General features: G+C 48.1%; 1 protein-coding gene across 2 annotated transcripts in view; it reads right to left on the reverse strand.

Moving 5' to 3' along the window:
- LOC142498727 (cytochrome P450 2F2-like) overlaps window positions 1-16,989 on the reverse strand; it is an 85,757-nt gene extending 68,768 nt beyond the window's left edge. The window contains exon 1 of one of the 2 annotated variants that reach the window (XM_075607059.1): window positions 16,797-16,989. In XM_075607059.1, coding sequence (XP_075463174.1) covers window positions 16,797-16,842 — 46 coding nt within the window. In that variant the 5' untranslated portion in view covers window positions 16,843-16,989. The remainder of the gene's footprint in view (window positions 1-16,796) is intronic. The other variant, XM_075607060.1, reaches the window with a different exon arrangement.
- Between the last annotated feature and the right edge of the window lie 263 nt (window positions 16,990-17,252).

The raw sequence follows: 17,252 nt of genomic DNA on the forward strand, positions 1-17,252 counted from the left end.
AGGGACCACACATCTCACCAAACACCCAGTGCACACAGGGGACCTGCAGCCTCTTCATAAGCACGCTTATAGAGTGTCAGCAGCGGTCAAGACAAGTATGGAGAGAGAGATAGAGGAGATGCTGACCCTAGGGGTAATTACTCCATCCCAGAGCCCTTGGGCAAATCCAGTAGTCCTAGTTCCTAAGAAGGACAAGACCACCCGGTTTTGTGTGGACTACCGGTTGCTCAACGCTGGGACGGTGTCAGATGCTTACCCCATGCCCCGCATGGATGAGTTACTAGATGAACTCGCGGGGCAAAGTATCTGACCACCATGGATTTGAGCAAGGGCTATTGGCAAATCTCCCTGACCCTGGAGGCTAGGGAGAAGTCAGCATTCATCACTCCAAGTGGCCTCTATGAGTTTTTGGTGATGCCATTTGGGATGAAGAATGCCCCGGCTACCTTTCAACGCCTGGTCAATAGGTTACTGGAAGGGATACAGAGCTATGCCAGGGCTTACTTAGATGACATTGCTGTCTTTAGTAGTTCCTGGGAATCCCACATAGGACATGTAACTGCGGTGCTGGATAGGATCAGGGAGGCTAGGCTTACCTTAAAACCCACTAAGTGTATGGTAGGGATGGCAGAAGTCCTGTACTTAGGGCACAGGGTGGGTGGAGGGCATCTCAAACCAGAGCCAGCCAAGGTAGAAGCCATAGTTAAGTGGCCTGTTACAAAAACCAAGAAACAGGTCATGGCATTTTTGGGCACCGCAGGGTACTATAGGAAATTTGTCCCACAGTACAGCGCCGTGGCCAAACCCCTGACTGATTTGACTAAGAAGCAACTGCCTGTGCTTATTACCTGGACTCCTGCCTGTGAAACTGCTTTCCAGGCCCTGAAAACTGCGCTTGCTGGAGCCCCTATACTGGCTGCCCCAGACTATACCAAGCATTTTCTTATTCAAACTGATGCCTCAGACTTTGGTGTTGGGGCTGTGCTGAGCCAGGTGGGGGACGATGGCAAAGAGCACCCTGTGGTGTATCTCAGTCGCAAACTGCTCCCCAGGGAGGTGGCATATGCCACCATTGAGAAGGAGTGCCATTGTGTGGGCACTCAAAAAGCTCCAGCCCTATGTATATGGGAGGGCTTTCACGGTCATCACAGACCACAATCCCCTGAGTTGGCTACAGAGGGTATCAGGGGAGAATGCCAAGTTGCTGAGATGGAGCTTGGCTTTGCAAGTATTAGAATTTACCATTCAACGTAAAAAGGGCAGTGAAAACAGCAATGCTGATGGACTTTCATGCCAGGACTATTCCTCTGAGACTGAATTCATTAATGGTGCCAGCAGTGCCCCACTCCAAGTTAGGGCCAGTGGGCCACAGGTCACCCATTAAGAAGGGGAGGTGTAGAGGGAGAGAGGGGGTGGCCCGGTATTAAAGGGGTTACACCCCATTTGGCCATCCCCTGACCTCACCAGGGAGACAAGGGGTTAACTGGGCTGAGGTCCAGAAATGTGATTTAACCCTTGTTATGACATGTAAATGTGTATTCCCCTGTTCCCCTGTTTTATTGTAACATCTGGTTTAATCAGTGTCTGCATCACACACACACACTAGGATCCATCCGGGAGCACAAGGGTTAATAGTTGTTTAGTGATTACAGCCCTTTATGTAATTTTCCCGCCTTTTCGGGCACCATTTTGCAGGCTCCCATAGGCCGCCATTGAGGCTCCATGTGTTTCAATGGCGAATCTTGCTGTTGAGTCCTGTTTCCTGAGAAGACCAGCAGATGGCGTCCGAGAGGAAGAGCGGCGGTTTCCCATTGTAAGCCAATGGGCCCATTGACTTCAATGGAGAATCCTCGAAAGAGCTTTCCAGGAACGAGTTGGCTGCCGTCCAAACCGCTTAACCGCAAAGCGGATACATTTTCTATAGGAGAGCTTTGATCACTTAACAAGTCAAGTTCAACGACAAGTGGCGTGGGAATAAACAGTTCTAGAGCACCTAGAAATAAAATTCTTTCTGCCCCTAGTTCCTAGACCTCCCCCCACTCGACCACAACCGGGTCCCCGTATCCTGGACCCCCGATAAGGGTCGAACCGAGAAGAGCGGGTCGCGCCATAGGTTCCAATGGCGGCGGCAGAAACGGCTCAGGAAAACGGCTAAGTGTCAAAAGCTGAAATTTGGTAATCCATAGCTACGGTTCCGGCGGGTCCAGAGGATCAGGATTTGGGGTGTCTGTAGTCACTGCTCCGGCATCGCTGCAAAACCATCCTTGACCCTCTTGGACCAACCCGACGAGTATGGACCCCCTTGAAGGTTCGGGACTTTTCCCATAGACTCCAATGGCGGCCTATCTCCATTGACCGGCTATGGCGGAAAAACCCCATTGACTTCAACGGTAGCGCAGCCCCGTTGAAAGTCTATGGCGGCGGATTCCCATAGCCGCCAACGGCGGCGGTTTGCCATTGAAAGTCTATGGCGGCGAAGCCCGTTATTTTCAATGGGGATTTAGTGAAAAACCGAGATTTCTTTTTAGCGGAGATTTTTACAGGACTTAAGTATGGTTCAAAGGATTTTGTCACCTCCACTGTTTGTATGAGGGCGGAGATTACTCAAACCAGAGCAGTCTTCAAGTGTTCCATTCACACCTCACAACAAAGAATATCCTGCGAGGAATCCAATCTGGTAGACTAGCTGGCATTCCTGATGCAGAGGAGGGGTTACAGAAATGAGACCCCAGAGCTCTACTGCGCATGTACCAACTAGCAGGGGGGCATGTGTCAAAATGTGTTCCCACGTTAATGAGTGGCTAGAGTTAATTGAAAACCAATCCACTGTACTCAATGTTAAGGATAGGGCACAAAAGGTTAATAAACTGTTGTCCACCCTCTATCCTTGTCTTCTGATATCATCTGAACTGTTACCTGATTGCGAGAGAATTGCTATGCTTCATACTTCTCCTTCCCCATCCCCAAAGTAAGTGTACTTCTTGTCTGTTACTGTACTTTATAGTGTGTTCACCTATCCAAAGGAATAAATACAATTTGTTATAGCTAAGCCTTGTTCAGTTCAAACCCAGTTATTTTGTGTAAATTACAACCTGTCATAAGCTATCGTGACAGGCTTGTAGATTAACTGGTGGCAGCGGTGGGATTGAACTGGACCTGTATTACTAGTATTCTGAGGGATACTGTAATATAGTGGGAACTTGATAGTAATTGCAAGATCCTGGGTCTAAAGATATTGGACACATGTTAGTGCAACAAGTAACGCAAGTTGTCACACCACCTCACTGTTGCGACCCAGAACAATGAGTGAAGCGGAGAACATCTATTACCTGAGAACTAGAAATCAGCTAAAAGACAAGTGCCGTGCATATGGACTGGAATATGAGGACAAGGAGGTCGAAGATATGGTTGTCGCAATCACGGCATATGAAGACGAGCATCCAGAGTGCCGGGAGACGGCTCAGCTTGCTCTGGTACAGCCGCCCGGAGATCAGGGATTGAACCCAGTGCCGGGGCGGCAGAATCCCGGGGAGGGAACAAGTGCACCTCCCGGGACAAGTGCGACAGGAGGGGCGCTGATGGCTGCGGCTACCAGCCCGTTTACCCCTGAAATGTTGGCACTGATTACAACGTGGGGAGACCGAGGGACAGCGGAGGAGCGGCTAAAGTTTATCTCTATGGCAGTGAACAGACCTGCTTATTGCCCCCCGGTCCGACCCCCCAAAGATGAACTCCAACTGGACAAGCACAGTCTCACCAAGTACGTGGAAGGCACTGATCGGATCGACATGTTTTTAAGGAACTTTGAAACGCAGTGCCGGTGGTACAAGGTGCTTCCCCAGCATAGGGTTGCACGCTTGGACCCGCTACTCTCCGGCTTGGCTAAGCAGACATTGATGGCGCTTACAGAGGAGTTTGCTGATGACTATGACCACCTGAAAGAACTTTTGCTATTTCAGCACGGTTTTACCCCTGAAGCTTACCGGGGTAAATTCCGGTTGGAGGAGAGGCAGCCTCAGGAGACCTACGTCACCTATGTGACCCGCATGGCTTTGTACGGGCTACACTGGGTGGAGGGCTCTGAGGCCAGGACTTACCAACGCCTGCTGGACCTCATCTTTCATGAGCAGCTCATGCAGCAGTGCCCGCCGGCGGTGAGGGCTTGGGTGTATGACAAAAAACCCAAGACCTACACAGAGGCGGCGAGGATGGCAGATGACTATGTGGTCAGCGGGTCCCAGATGACCACCAAGGCACCAGCAAAAGCGGCGGCGGCACCGGCGCCGGCCAAGAAGTCTGTTACTACCCCCCAGTGGACCCAAAAGACGCCCGCGGGCAGCAGTTCACACAAGGCGGGAGAGTTCCGGCATGAGCGCAACTCCCAGTGAGACGTCCCATGTCACCCCAATCCCGGTTTCATCAGGGCCTACAGCCAGGAGCGGAGGACATGTCATCGCAGACCTGTAGCAGACGGACGGCCGGAGCAAACACCTCACCCCGGTCACAGTCGGTGACCGGCAAGCAGTCGGCTTGCTGGATTCAGGAGCTGCAGTGACCCTGGTCCGACCTGATATGGTCCGGCCAGAGGAATTGCTCCCAGGCTCTGGGATGCAGATCACTGTAGCCGACGGAGAGCCACGTTTCCTGCAGGTGGCCTGCATCTTTTTGGATTGGGGGGTGGGCAGGGGTGTGCAGGAGGTGGGGGTTTTACCCGGTTTGGATGCTGAAATTCTTTTGGGCAATGACCTGGGACCGATGACCTGCACCTACGACTGTGTGCCCCACCCCGCTGCAGTGGCGGCGGTTACCCGGAGCCAAACAGTGGCAATGCCGGCGGCGGCCGCTCCAGTCCCTCAGCCTTTGGGACGAAATTTAGCGGAGGGCGCAGAGGAGCCCGGGGAGGCACGCCAGGATCAGTTGCAACCACAGGCTGACTTACTGTTCCTTCTCACCCTGTCCCCTTCCCCTGACAATGACATGACTGGGGGTGGCCAGATTAAGGAGCCCAGTTTAGGGAGGCAGTGAAGGCAGACCCTACCCTGGCCAGCGTGAGACTTCGGGCGTCCGAATCTCAGGCAGGGGAGGGCACTGAGCGCTGCCTATGGCATAAGGGACTCCTATAAAGAGAAGAAGGGAACCCGGGGATAGAGGAGGGATTGACCGGTAAGCGACAGCTAGTAGTGCCCCAGGGGTACCGACAGCAATTGTTACGGGTAGCTCACTCTATTCCGTTAGCGGGACATCAGGGGGTCACCAGGACGCGAGCCCGGTTATTGCAGCGTTACTACTGGCCGGGGGCATCTCGAGATGCGAGCAATTTCTGCCGCTCTTGTGATGCCTGCCAGCGGGTAGGTAAGGTGGGCGACAGTGTGAAGGCACCCCTGAGACCCCTACCGATAATAGGGGAACCCTTCCAGAAGGTAGCGATGGACCTTATAGGACCCCTCATGATTCCTAGCAGGTCAGGGAAGCGCTACATCCTCACGGTGGTGGATTTTGCCACCCGGTACCCTGAGGCGGTAGCGCTTGGCACCATAAGTGCCAAGACAGTGGCAGCAGCTTTGCTGAACATTTTTTCTAGGGTAGGTTTCCCTAGTGAGATCCTAACAGATCAGGGGTCGCAGTTCATGAGTGAACTGTTACATTGTCTCTGGGATGCATGCGGTGTACAGCACCGGCGCACTACCCCTTACCACCCCCAGACAAACGGATTATGTGAGAGGTTCAACGGGACCCTGAAGCAGATGCTTCAGACCTTTATAGAGGCGGAGGGGAAAGACTGGGAGATTAACCTGCAGCACTTGCTGTTTGCATACCGAGAGGTACCGCAAGAATCTACAGGCTTCTCCCCCTTCGAGCTACTATATGGCCGCAGGGTACGTGGACCTCTGGACCTATTCCGTGAGGGATGGGAAGGGGAGACTACTGCTACTGATGCTTCAGTGATCCAGTATGTAGTAGATCTCCGAGACCGGTTAGAGATGCTCATGGGGGTGGCCCAGGACCACCTCAGGGCCGCTCAGACCAAGCAAAAGCAATGATATGACCGGCAGGCCCGTAGCAGAGAATTCATCCCAGGACAGCAGGTGCTTGTTCTCAAACCCACTCAGGAGAACAAGCTGATGGCTGCCTGGTCGGGACCGTACTCGGTTATCCGAAAGGTGAATGAGTGCAACTATGTTGTACAGGTAGCGCCTGAGAGGCACAAGACATACCACATCAACATGTTGAAGGAATACAGAGCACCGAGTATGGGAGCAGTAATGGCCATTTGTAGCCCACTGCTGGAGGATCCGGCGAGCAATGCTCTGCCTGATCTCCTAGGAGAGGCTCGGCAGGGAAACACTGTGGAACAGGTAGAGATAGGGACACAGTTGAGTGCTAGGCAGAAGGGAGAAGCCAGGGCATGCTAGCTCAGTTTAGTGCCCTCTTCACTGACATGCCAGGGACCACACATCTCACCAAACACCCAGTGCACACAGGGGACTTGCAGCCTCTTCATAAGCACGCTTATAGAGTGTCAGCAGAGGTCAAGACAAGTATGGAGAGAGAGATAGAGGAGATGCTGACCCTAGGGGTAATTACTCCATCCCAGAGCCCTTGGGCAAGTCCAGTAGTCCTAGTTCCTAAGAAGGACAAGACCACCCGGTTTTGTGTGGACTACCGGTTGCTCAACGCTGGGACGGTGTCAGATCCTTACCCCATGCCCCGCATGGATGAGTTACTAGATGAACTCGCGGGGGCAAAATATCTGACCACCATGGATTTGAGCAAGGGCTATTGGCAAATCCCCCTGACCCTGGAGGCTAGGGAGAAGTCAGCATTCATCACTCCAAGTGGCCTCTATGAGTTTTTGGTGATGCCATTTGGGATGAAGAATGCCCCGGCTACCTTTCAACACCTGGTCAATAGGTTACTGGAAGGGATGCAGAGCTATGCCAGGGCTTACTTAGATGACATTGCTGTCTTTAGTAGTTCCTGGGAATCCCAAATGGGACATGTAACTGCGGTGCTGGATAGGATCAGGGAGGCTTGGCTTACCTTAAAACCCACTAAGTGTATGGTAGGGATGGCAGAAGTCCTGTACTTAGGGCACAGGGTGGATGGAGGGCATCTCAAACCAGAGCCAGCCAAGGTAGAAGCCATAGTTGAGTGGCCTGTTACAAAAACCAAGAAACAGGTCATGGCATTTTTGGGCACCGCAGGGTACTATAGGAAATTTGTCCCACAGTACAGCGCCGTGGCCAAACCCCTGACTGATTTGACTAAGAAGCAACTGCCTGTGCTTATTACCTGGACTCCTGCCTGTGAAACTGCTTTCCAGGCCCTGAAAACTGCGCTTGCTGGAGCCCCTATACTGGCTGCCCCAGACTATACCAAGCATTTTCTTATTCAAACTGATGCCTCAGACTTTGGTGTTGGGGCTGTGCTGAGCCAGGTGGGGGACGACGGCAAAGAGCACCCTGTGGTGTATCTCAGTCGCAAACTGCTCCCCAGGGAGGTGGCATATGCCACCATTGAGAAGGAGTGCTTGGCCATTGTGTGGGCACTCAAAAAGCTCCAGCCCTATGTATATGGGAGGGCTTTCACGGTCATCACAGACCACAATCCCCTGAGTTGTCTACAGAGAGTATCAGGGGAGAGTGCCAAGTTGCTGAGATGGAGCTTGGCTTTGCAAGAATTAGAATTTACCATTCAACATAAAAAGGGCAGTGAAAACAGCAATGCTGATGGACTTTCATGCCAGGACTATCCCTCTGAGACTGAATTCATTAATGGTGCCAGCAGTGCCCCACTCCAAGTTAGGGCCAGTGGGCCACAGGTCACCCATTAAGAAGGGGAGGTGTAGAGGGAGAGAGGGGGTGGCCCGGTATTAAAGGGGTTACACCCCATTTGGCCATCCCCTGACCTCACCAGGGAGACAAGGGGTTAACTGGGCTGAGGTCCAGAAATGTGATTTAACCCTTGTTATGACATGTAAATGTGTATTCCCCTGTTCCCCTGTTTTATTGTAACATCTGGTTTAATCAGTGTCTGCATCACACACACACTAGGATCCATCCGGGAGCACAAGGGTTAATAGTTGTTTAGTGATTATAGCCCTTTGTGTAATTTTCCCGCCTTTTCAGGCACCATTTTGCAGGCTCCCATAGGCCGCCATTGAGGCTCCATGTGTTTCAATGGCGAATCTTGCTGTTGAGTCCTGTTTCCTGAGAAGACCAGCAGATGGCGTCCGAGAGGAAGAGCGGCGGTTTCCCATTGTAAGTCAATGGGCCCATTGACTTCAATGGAGAATCCTCGAAAGAGCTTTCCAGGAACGAGTTGGCTGCCGTCCAAACCGCTTAACCGCAAAGCGGATACATTTTCTATAGGAGAGGTTTGATCACTTAACAAGTCAAGTTCAACGACAAGTGGCGTGGGAATAAACAGTTTTAGAGCACCTAGAAATAAAATTCTTTCTGCCCCTAGTTCCTAGACCTCCCCCCACTCGACCACAACCGGGTCCCCGTATCCTGGACCCCCGATAAGGGTCGAACCGAGAAGAGCGGGTCGCGCCATAGGTTCCATTGGCGGCGGCAGAAACGGCTCAGGAAAACGGCTAAGTGTCAAAAGCTGAAATTTGGTAATCCATAGCTCCGATTCCGGCAGGTCCAGAGGATCAGGGTTTGGGGTATCTGTAGTCACTGCTCCGGCATCGCTGCAGAACCATCCTTGACCCTCTTGGACCAACCCGACGGAGTATTGACCCCATTGAAGGTTCGGGACTTTTCCCATAGACTCCAATGGCGGCCTATCTCCATTGACCGGCTATGGCGGAAAAACCCCATTGACTTCAACGGCGGCGCAGCCCCGTTGAAAGTCTATGGCGGCGGATTCCCATAGCTGCCAATGGCGGCGGTTTGCCATTGAAAGTCTATGGCGGCGAAGCCCGTTATTTTCAATGGGGATTTAGTGAAAAACCGAGATTTCTTTTTAGCGGAGATTTTTACAGGACTTAAGTATGGTTCAAAGGATTTTGTCACCTCCACTGTTTGTATGAGGGCGGAGATTACTCAAACCAGAGCAGTCTTCAAGTGTTCCATTTCACACCTCACAACAAAGAATATCCTGCGAGGAATCCAATCTTGTAGACTAGCTGGCATTCCTGATGCAGAGGAGGGGTTACAGAAATGAGACCCCAGAGCTCTACTGCGCATGGACCAACTAGCAGGGGGGCATGTGTCAAAATGTGTTCCCACGTTAATGAGTGGCTAGAGTTAATTGAAAACCAATCCACTGTACTCAATGTTAAGGATAGGGCACAAAAGGTTTATAAACTGTTGTCCACCATTTATCCTTTGTCTTCTGATGTCATCTGAACTGTTACCTGATTGTGAGAGAATTGCTATGCTTCATACTTCATCTTCCCCATCCCCAAAGTAAGTGTACTTCTTGTTTGTTACTGTACTATATCGTGTGTTCACCTATCCAAAGGAATAAATACAATTTGTTATATCTAAGCCTCGTTCAGTTTAAACCCAGTTATTTTGTGTAAATTACAAACTGTCATAAGTTATCGTGACAGATTCCCACTCCCTATAGTGTCCGATCGGGGGTCACCGTTCATCTTGAAATTTTGGCGTGTCTTTGCCCAAAGGTTGGAGATCACTCTTCTTTTTTTCTTCTGGGTATCATCCCCAAACCAATGGTCAAACAGAGAGAACAAATTAGTCATTAGAGCAATATCTGCGATGCTTTATTTCAGACGCACAGGACAACTGGGTGGATCCATTCCATGGGTAGAATTCACCCATAATTCACTCAGAAATGAATACACGCAAGAATCACCGTTTTTCATAAATTACGGATTCCATCCAGCTCGCCTTTCTATCTCTTTCAATCCTTCTGGGGTTCCAGCAGCAGATTTCAGAGTAAACTTGCTCCAAAATTGTTGGAAGAAAATTCAAAAGACTCTACAGAAGTCAGTACTCAGACAAAAGACACAGGCAGATCGCCATCGCCGCAAGGCACCCAAGTTTAGGCCAGGAGACAAAGAGTGGCTTTCATCTAAGAACATAAGACTGAAGACATACACTGAAACTGGCCGCAAGATTCCTGGGCCCTTTCTCCATTCTCAAACAGGTCAATCCTGTGGCATACCGCTTGCAACTGCCTTAATCTACGAGAATCCAGTCTTCCATATCTCATTGTTAAAACCGGTTGTTCAAAATTCTCGGTTTCCTGATATCTCACCTAAACCTTCACCTGTCATCGTACAGGGTCAAAAAGAATTTGAAATTCACTCCATAATCGATTCCAGATACTGCAGAGGAGGAGTTAAATTCCTCGTACACTGGAAAGGCTTCAGACCGGAGGAACATTCATGGGTACCTCTTCGTCAAATCCTTGCTCCCGGCTTGTTAAGGCGGTTCTATGCCAGGTTCCCACATAAGCCTTATGGGAGTCGTACTGAGGCCGATTCACAAGGGGGGGTACTGTAAGGAATCGGGGAACACGTCCTCAGCGATGTGTTATCTCCTTACCTGTCGTCTCTCAAACCTCCCCTCTGGCACCAATGCGTGTGCGCACCCCCGCTCTGCTTACAGAGCGCACGTGCATGCGCTGCTCTTCTAATGTGCCACAGAGCTTATCTCCGCCCCCTCGGACGCGTCATGCTTCTCTCGCACGTGGCATGCACACGTGACATCATGCACCCCTCCCCAGCTGTGTGGCAAGCTACCATTAGGCCATTTGTCTCCTGCAGCCGCTGGGGTCGCACCTCCACTCCGCCTCCTGTTCTATTGGTATACTCTGCTCATGCTTAGTGTCATTGCTGAGCATAACTAGTTGTAGACTTGAGCTGCCACGTTTGTTGTGCCTTGCTCCCTGTCTTGTGGTTTTTCTCTGCAGCTTAACCCTATGTGTACCGACCCGGCTTGTTCTTGGAAACTCCTGTGGATATTGACTCTGCTGACCTCTCCAACCTTGACCACGGCTATACAAACTTTCACAATTCTGACCTATCCAACCCCAGACCATGGCTATATGGACTTTGACCATTCTTATCTCTCCATCCATAGACCATGGCAAGTATCTGGACTAACCCACTCTCTCCAACCCAGACCCGGCTACGTTGACAATCTGCCTGCCAGGCATGCTTCTGTTGCTGTGGGTGCGTGGTTCAATACTTCCCCACCTCAGTACCGGGGTCCTGTCCTGCTCGTAGGCAGCGCAAGCATTACATTTAACCAAGAAAGGGGCAGATGCTACTTCTTGGCCACCCGCTGCGCTCCAGGCATTTGATTTCTCAAAAAGACTTTCGTCTCTGCTCCCATCTTTGTCCATCCTGACCACAAACTTCCTTTCACTCTGGAAGTGGATGCTTCCAATAAGGGGGTGGCGCCATATTATCTCAGAGACAGACACCCCAGGCCAAGCTACACCCGTGTGCTTTTTTCCCCAAAAATGTTTTGGCAGCAGAACAGAACTATGACGTCGGTAATTGGAATTATTAGCCATAAAACTCGCTCTACAGGAATGGAGACAACTCTTGGAAAGTAGGGAACAACCTATCACCATTCTTACAGACCACAAAAAACTGCTGTACATTGAGAGCGCCCGTCGTCTTGGGGACATCAAGCCTGTTGGTCACTTTTTATTCTCATATTATTTATTTTATTCCGGGGTCCAAAAATCTTAAAGCGGATGCCTTATCCCACCAGTTCATATCCAAAGACAAAACTGAGTGTCAATCTGAGACTATCCTTCCATCTAAATACATCTTGTCCTCAAATTCTTTCGACGTCCTGGATGACATATTGGCAAACCAATCACATATTCCGGAAGGTCTAACAATTCCGGATGGATGCCTGTATGCGGCGTCAAGTTTTCGCAAGAAAATTTTGTCGTGGAGCCATTCATCTAAACCTGCAGGCCACCCCGGCACCGATCTTATCAAACTTACTTTTTGGTGCCCCACCATGCAGAAGGACAACTAACTGTTTGTCAAGTCTTGTTTCACGTGTGCTCATAACAAGAGCTCTCGCAATAGACCACCTGGACTCTTGCGCTCTCTCCCCATACCGGACCGCCCTTGGAGTCATTTGTCCATGGACTTTGTTGTTGAATTACCTTCCTGCAAAGGGATGACTAACATCATTGTTGTTGTCAATCGTTTCTCGAAATAGTCTCATTTCATCCCTTTAAAGGTCTTCCCAACTCGGCCACTCTAGCCGATATCTTCACCAAGGAAATCTTTCACACTCATGGAGTGCACTCAAACATAGTCTCCGATCGAGGCTCACAATTTGTTTCCAAATTTTGGCGATCTTTTTCCCAGAGGATGGGCATCTCTCTAGATTTTTCGTCCGGATACCACCCTCAGACCAATGGTCAGACCGAGAGGACAAATCAAACTCTGGAGCAATACTTGAGATGCTTTATTTCCGACACCCAAGACGACTGGGTAGATCTTCTTCCCCGGGCTGAAATCACCCACAACTCCCTTATGAATGAATCAACTCGGGAATCTCCATTTTTCGTTAATTACGGATTCCATCCTGCACGCCTTCCCATCTCTTTCTCTTCTTCCAGGGTCCCAGAAACCAACAACAGAATCAATTCTCTACAAGAATCCTGGAGGAGAATACAGAAGACTCTTGGAGAGGCCTCTCGCAGGCGGATCGTCATTGGCGCAAGGCTCCGGAGTGCAAACCAGGAGACAGGGTGTGGCTTTCCTCAAAGAACATCAGGTTCAAGACACCTAATCTCAAGATGGCCCCAAGGTTTTTGGGTCCATACAACATCCTGGAGAAGATTAATCCAGTTGCATACCGCCTTCAACTCCCCTCTTCTATGAGCTTACCATCCGTCTTCCATATTTCTCTGTTGAAGCCTGTGTTTCAAAGTTCACTTTTTCCAGATACCTCTTCTACTCCTGCTCCTGTTATCATACAAGGACAAGAAGAATAGGAGGTACAATCTTTTATTGTTTCAAGGATTTCGAGAGGCGTGGTACAGTATTTGGTACATTGGAAGGGATTTGGTACAGAAGAAAGATCTTGGATCACCAAATACATGCTTCCAACCTCATTAAGCGGTTTCACGCAAAGTACCATATTGGAGTGCTCCAGAGGCCGCTCCTCAAAGGGGGGGTACTGTAAGGAATCGGGGAGCGCATCCCCACGGCGCACTCCCTCCTCACCTGATGTCTTGCGCAACCCCGCTGTCCTTAAGGCATGCACACGCTCCCACAGCAGCTTTTCTGATGTCGCGGAGTCTGGCTCCGCCCCTTGCCTGCGATGCGCATCAACATCGCATGGCACTCACACGTGACATGTGTGCACTGCTCAAAAGCTGCCTGTCAACTCTCGTTATTATGCCCACCTGTCTCCTGTGCCTTTCCTCCTATCCGCGCCTCCGCTCCGCCCCCTCTCTTTTTTGTTATGCTTTCCCATATATGCTCAGCTGTGCCACTTGCACTTTGGCTGAGCATAGTTCCAGTTAGCTCTGTTCTCACACTTCCTGGTTCTTCCTTTTCTTTTTCCCTGCTGCCTTGCTTTCATATTGTCCTCCTATGTACCGACCCAGCTATTACTTTGGACTCCTCACTTCTGTCTTATTGACCTAGTTTACATCAGATCTTCCGCATCTCTCCAATCCCGACCATCTCTTACAGACCATTACGCTTCTATTGGCTCCAACCCCGGACCACGGACAGTGACCATTCTACCGGCGCCTACCTCTGACCTCAGCATTCTACTCTCTCCAATCCTGACCCGGCTGCCAGACCACCTGCACTCCAGACGTGCCCCTGTGGCTGTGGGTGGCGTTTATACCCATTCCCACCTCAGTACTGGGGTCCCGCTTTGTTTGTGGTCAGCACAGCGTTACACATTGCACATTACTGTACAAACTACATTTAAAGGGTCAGTGCCACGACAGCAGCTTATCAATGTAATCGGCTCCTTACAAAAAATATATCCCCCTAAATGTTATTGTTTTAGCTATTTGTATCTTGTGATAAATAAATGTTTTTCTTTTCTCCTGGAACACTGGATTCAAGCATATCAGCTACTTCTGTTTATCTGTTTGACTAATGTTGGCTCCATAATTACTTCTGTATATAAACAAAAAAACGCAAAGAGCTAAATGTACCTTTGGGTTTGAGGACTGACAAACTATCTAATCAGCCAAAGACATTATATAAGATTGTAAAACCCTCTAAAGCTTTGTTAACCATGAAAATGTCAAAAGTTTGAAAAAAAAATAGTAACAAAAAATACTTGTAGTGTATTTGTCTGTGTTATGAAAGGTGGTTATCAGCTGTGTTTAATTTATTAAATATGTCACTGTCCTCTGTTCACATTTGTTCTAAGGCCTCGGCCAAGCTCCCCGCTGGCGTGCTGAGGCTCAGGAAAGCGGGTGCTTTCCCTGGCCTTAGACAGCGCGCCATCAGGGGGCGTGTCGGGGGCGGGCCGGGGGCGGGCCAGTGACGTCACGAAGCTGGTTCGCCCTCATTGGACGAACCGCTCACATGACTGGCCCTGCGCACCGGCGAGCGCTGAAATCTAAAAATCTGCTATGACCTACGCTTCCGCGCGCTTGCGGAAGCGTAGGCGAGCCCCTACTAAAGCCGCTCTAATTGCGACTGTAGGGGCTCAGTGCCGAGCGGAAGCGCGCCTCAGCGCGCCTCTGCCAGCAAGCAGCAACCCTGGACGAGGCCTAACACAGACTGACCCTTTAACACAGTAGTTATGGTGTAATGGTTTTAGTAATGCTTAGTACTAGTTCAGTTTAATTAAAAGAAAACAGTCTCTTTCCAATTTGAAATATTGTGAGCTATGTATAAATATTTGTGCTTTCAAGCTGGAGGAGTGACTCTGTGTTTGAAGCTTCGGAGCTTGGTTCAAATCCCAGTATTCGCTCATTTGTGATCTTGGGTATGTCACTTTATTTCCCCGTGCCTTGTAAGTTCTATGGGGCATGTCTTCATTCCTGCAAAAATGTTATGTACAGCACCACGTACACTGTTAGCGTTAATAACATTATTATTATTTTGTAAACTAAATTAAAGAGCACATTGCGCTAAGAATTAATTTACTGACCTGAAATCATTAGCGACATACAGTATGTTGCTCATTATTCATGTTCTTACATACAGTATGACACACCTTCTTTATGTTTGTATGTACAGGTAGTCCTCGGTTATCCGACACAATGCGTTACTCAAAATAGCGTTGTAAAGCGAAACGTTGGAAAGCGAAACACGTTTTCCCATAGGAACACTGTGTAAATGAAAGGTTCCGTTCCTGAAGGCATTTTTAACACTAAAATACACCAAATATTTTATGCAGACAATAAGATATGCAGCACACACATAAATTATATAGTGTATATACTGTATTATATATATAATATAACATAATAAATAATATATTATATAATATTATATAGTATAATATTATATATATATATACGCTCTTAGGACGCTTTGCAACGTTGTTTATGTGAATGTGTATATATATACACACATACACAACTTTGCAAAGCGTCGTAAGAGCGTTGGATAAGCCATTTTGGCGTTGTAAAAATGAACATAGGTATGCATTGCATAGCGTTGGATAAGCCATTCGTTGTAAAGCGAAGCGTTGTAAAACGAGGACTGCCTGTAGTAACATAGGAGGGAGAGGGATGGGTGGTAGGATACCTTTTATTGGACCAAGTAGTTGATATGTTACACTCTTTCAAGCCTCTCAGAGTTCTGAAGGAGTCCTTAGAGGTTTGAAAGCTTGTAACATCAACTACTTGTTGGTCCATTAAAATGTATCAAACCACCTACTCCCTTCTTTGTGACTTCATGGAAAAATGACCAACACAGCGACCCACCCTTCTTTGCTTAGTATGAAATACGTCATGTTCCATTATATGTACATAAATATGTTGAAAGTACTAATGAAAAGTATATGAATTATTAAGAGAAATTCATTTTTTCTCTCTTATCTTACCATGAAAAAAGTGCAAATTTCATCAATTACAGTACATACACTACGATGCTGACTGAGCATCACCAGAGTGACTATTTTCATAAAAAGTGGTGATACCCTGGGCTTGTCATAAGAAAAAGTTATGGAAGTCTGGGCTTGTAAATTAAAAAAAAAGTAGTGGTACTTTGGGCTTGTAAAAACAAAAGTAGTGATACTCTGGGATTGTCAATAAAAAAACGTAACAAAGCAGCATTCCTTTTTCATTTTAATATATGCAGCGTTTGAGGACCTTTAATGAAAAATATTGACCTAAGCTGCCCATCAGTCAGCAAATATTCTGCTCCCTTAGTTCAGGTAATGGCTGCCTTTCAATATAGCCTTCAGTCTGTGGAACAGAACAACTACAATGTAACTTTATATTACTAAGGGAAACAAATTGTCTATTGTTGTAGTTTTCAGCTCAGCCATAGTCCTACTGGGAACACTGCAAGAGATCTGTTTGTGATAATTTGCTGCCAAATCTCTCACACTGCTGGGGAGGTGTGCTAAAACCTGCTATAGGAACCAAGCGGTGCACAGTTTATTAAAACTCATTAAAAAAAAAAAAAAAGAAGAATTGATTGTTGTTTGTAAATGCAGAAAGTATTATCTAAAAAATTATTATTATTTAATTAAAAAAAAAAAACACATATAGGATTCTGAATGTATTGCTCCTATAAAGTTCCCACTTCCCAACACAGCAAACATCTCTTACAATACAAAGATGATTTAACCCGGTCAGCAATTAAGAGATTTTAAACAATATACTGTACATGTTAAGATTATCCTGACCTGCTGCCGTGTTAGGAATTGTATTGGAGTTTCTGTCTTCATCCATAAGAGGTTCCTAATCACTCAGTTCGATTTAGAGTGTAAAGTGAGCGTGTTTTTCTCATCCACTGTATTACCACAGTCTCAATGCAAAGAAAGCATCAGATATATGTGTATGTGCTTTGAACTGGGAGTGTCTCTTCCCCCAATGCAGAATAATAATACATGCCCCAACAACCATTATATATACACCACCCTATATGTTCTATTCTCTTTGAAAAGGAATATCCTGTTAAGTACTGTATCCAATATCAAATCTGCACCTGTTTTGGGTCTCTTCCAAACGCTGTTTAACTCCTTCAAACACTTGTTTTGCAACAGCGGTTTTAAATGTTGAAAGTCTGCATAACTTTTGCCTGGACTGGATATTTTGGGTGCAGTTAACCAGTAGTTAACCAATAGAATCAGCAGTGCAAT

This window comes from Ascaphus truei, chromosome 7 (assembly GCF_040206685.1).
Source record: "Ascaphus truei isolate aAscTru1 chromosome 7, aAscTru1.hap1, whole genome shotgun sequence".
NCBI lineage: Eukaryota > Metazoa > Chordata > Amphibia > Anura > Ascaphidae > Ascaphus > Ascaphus truei.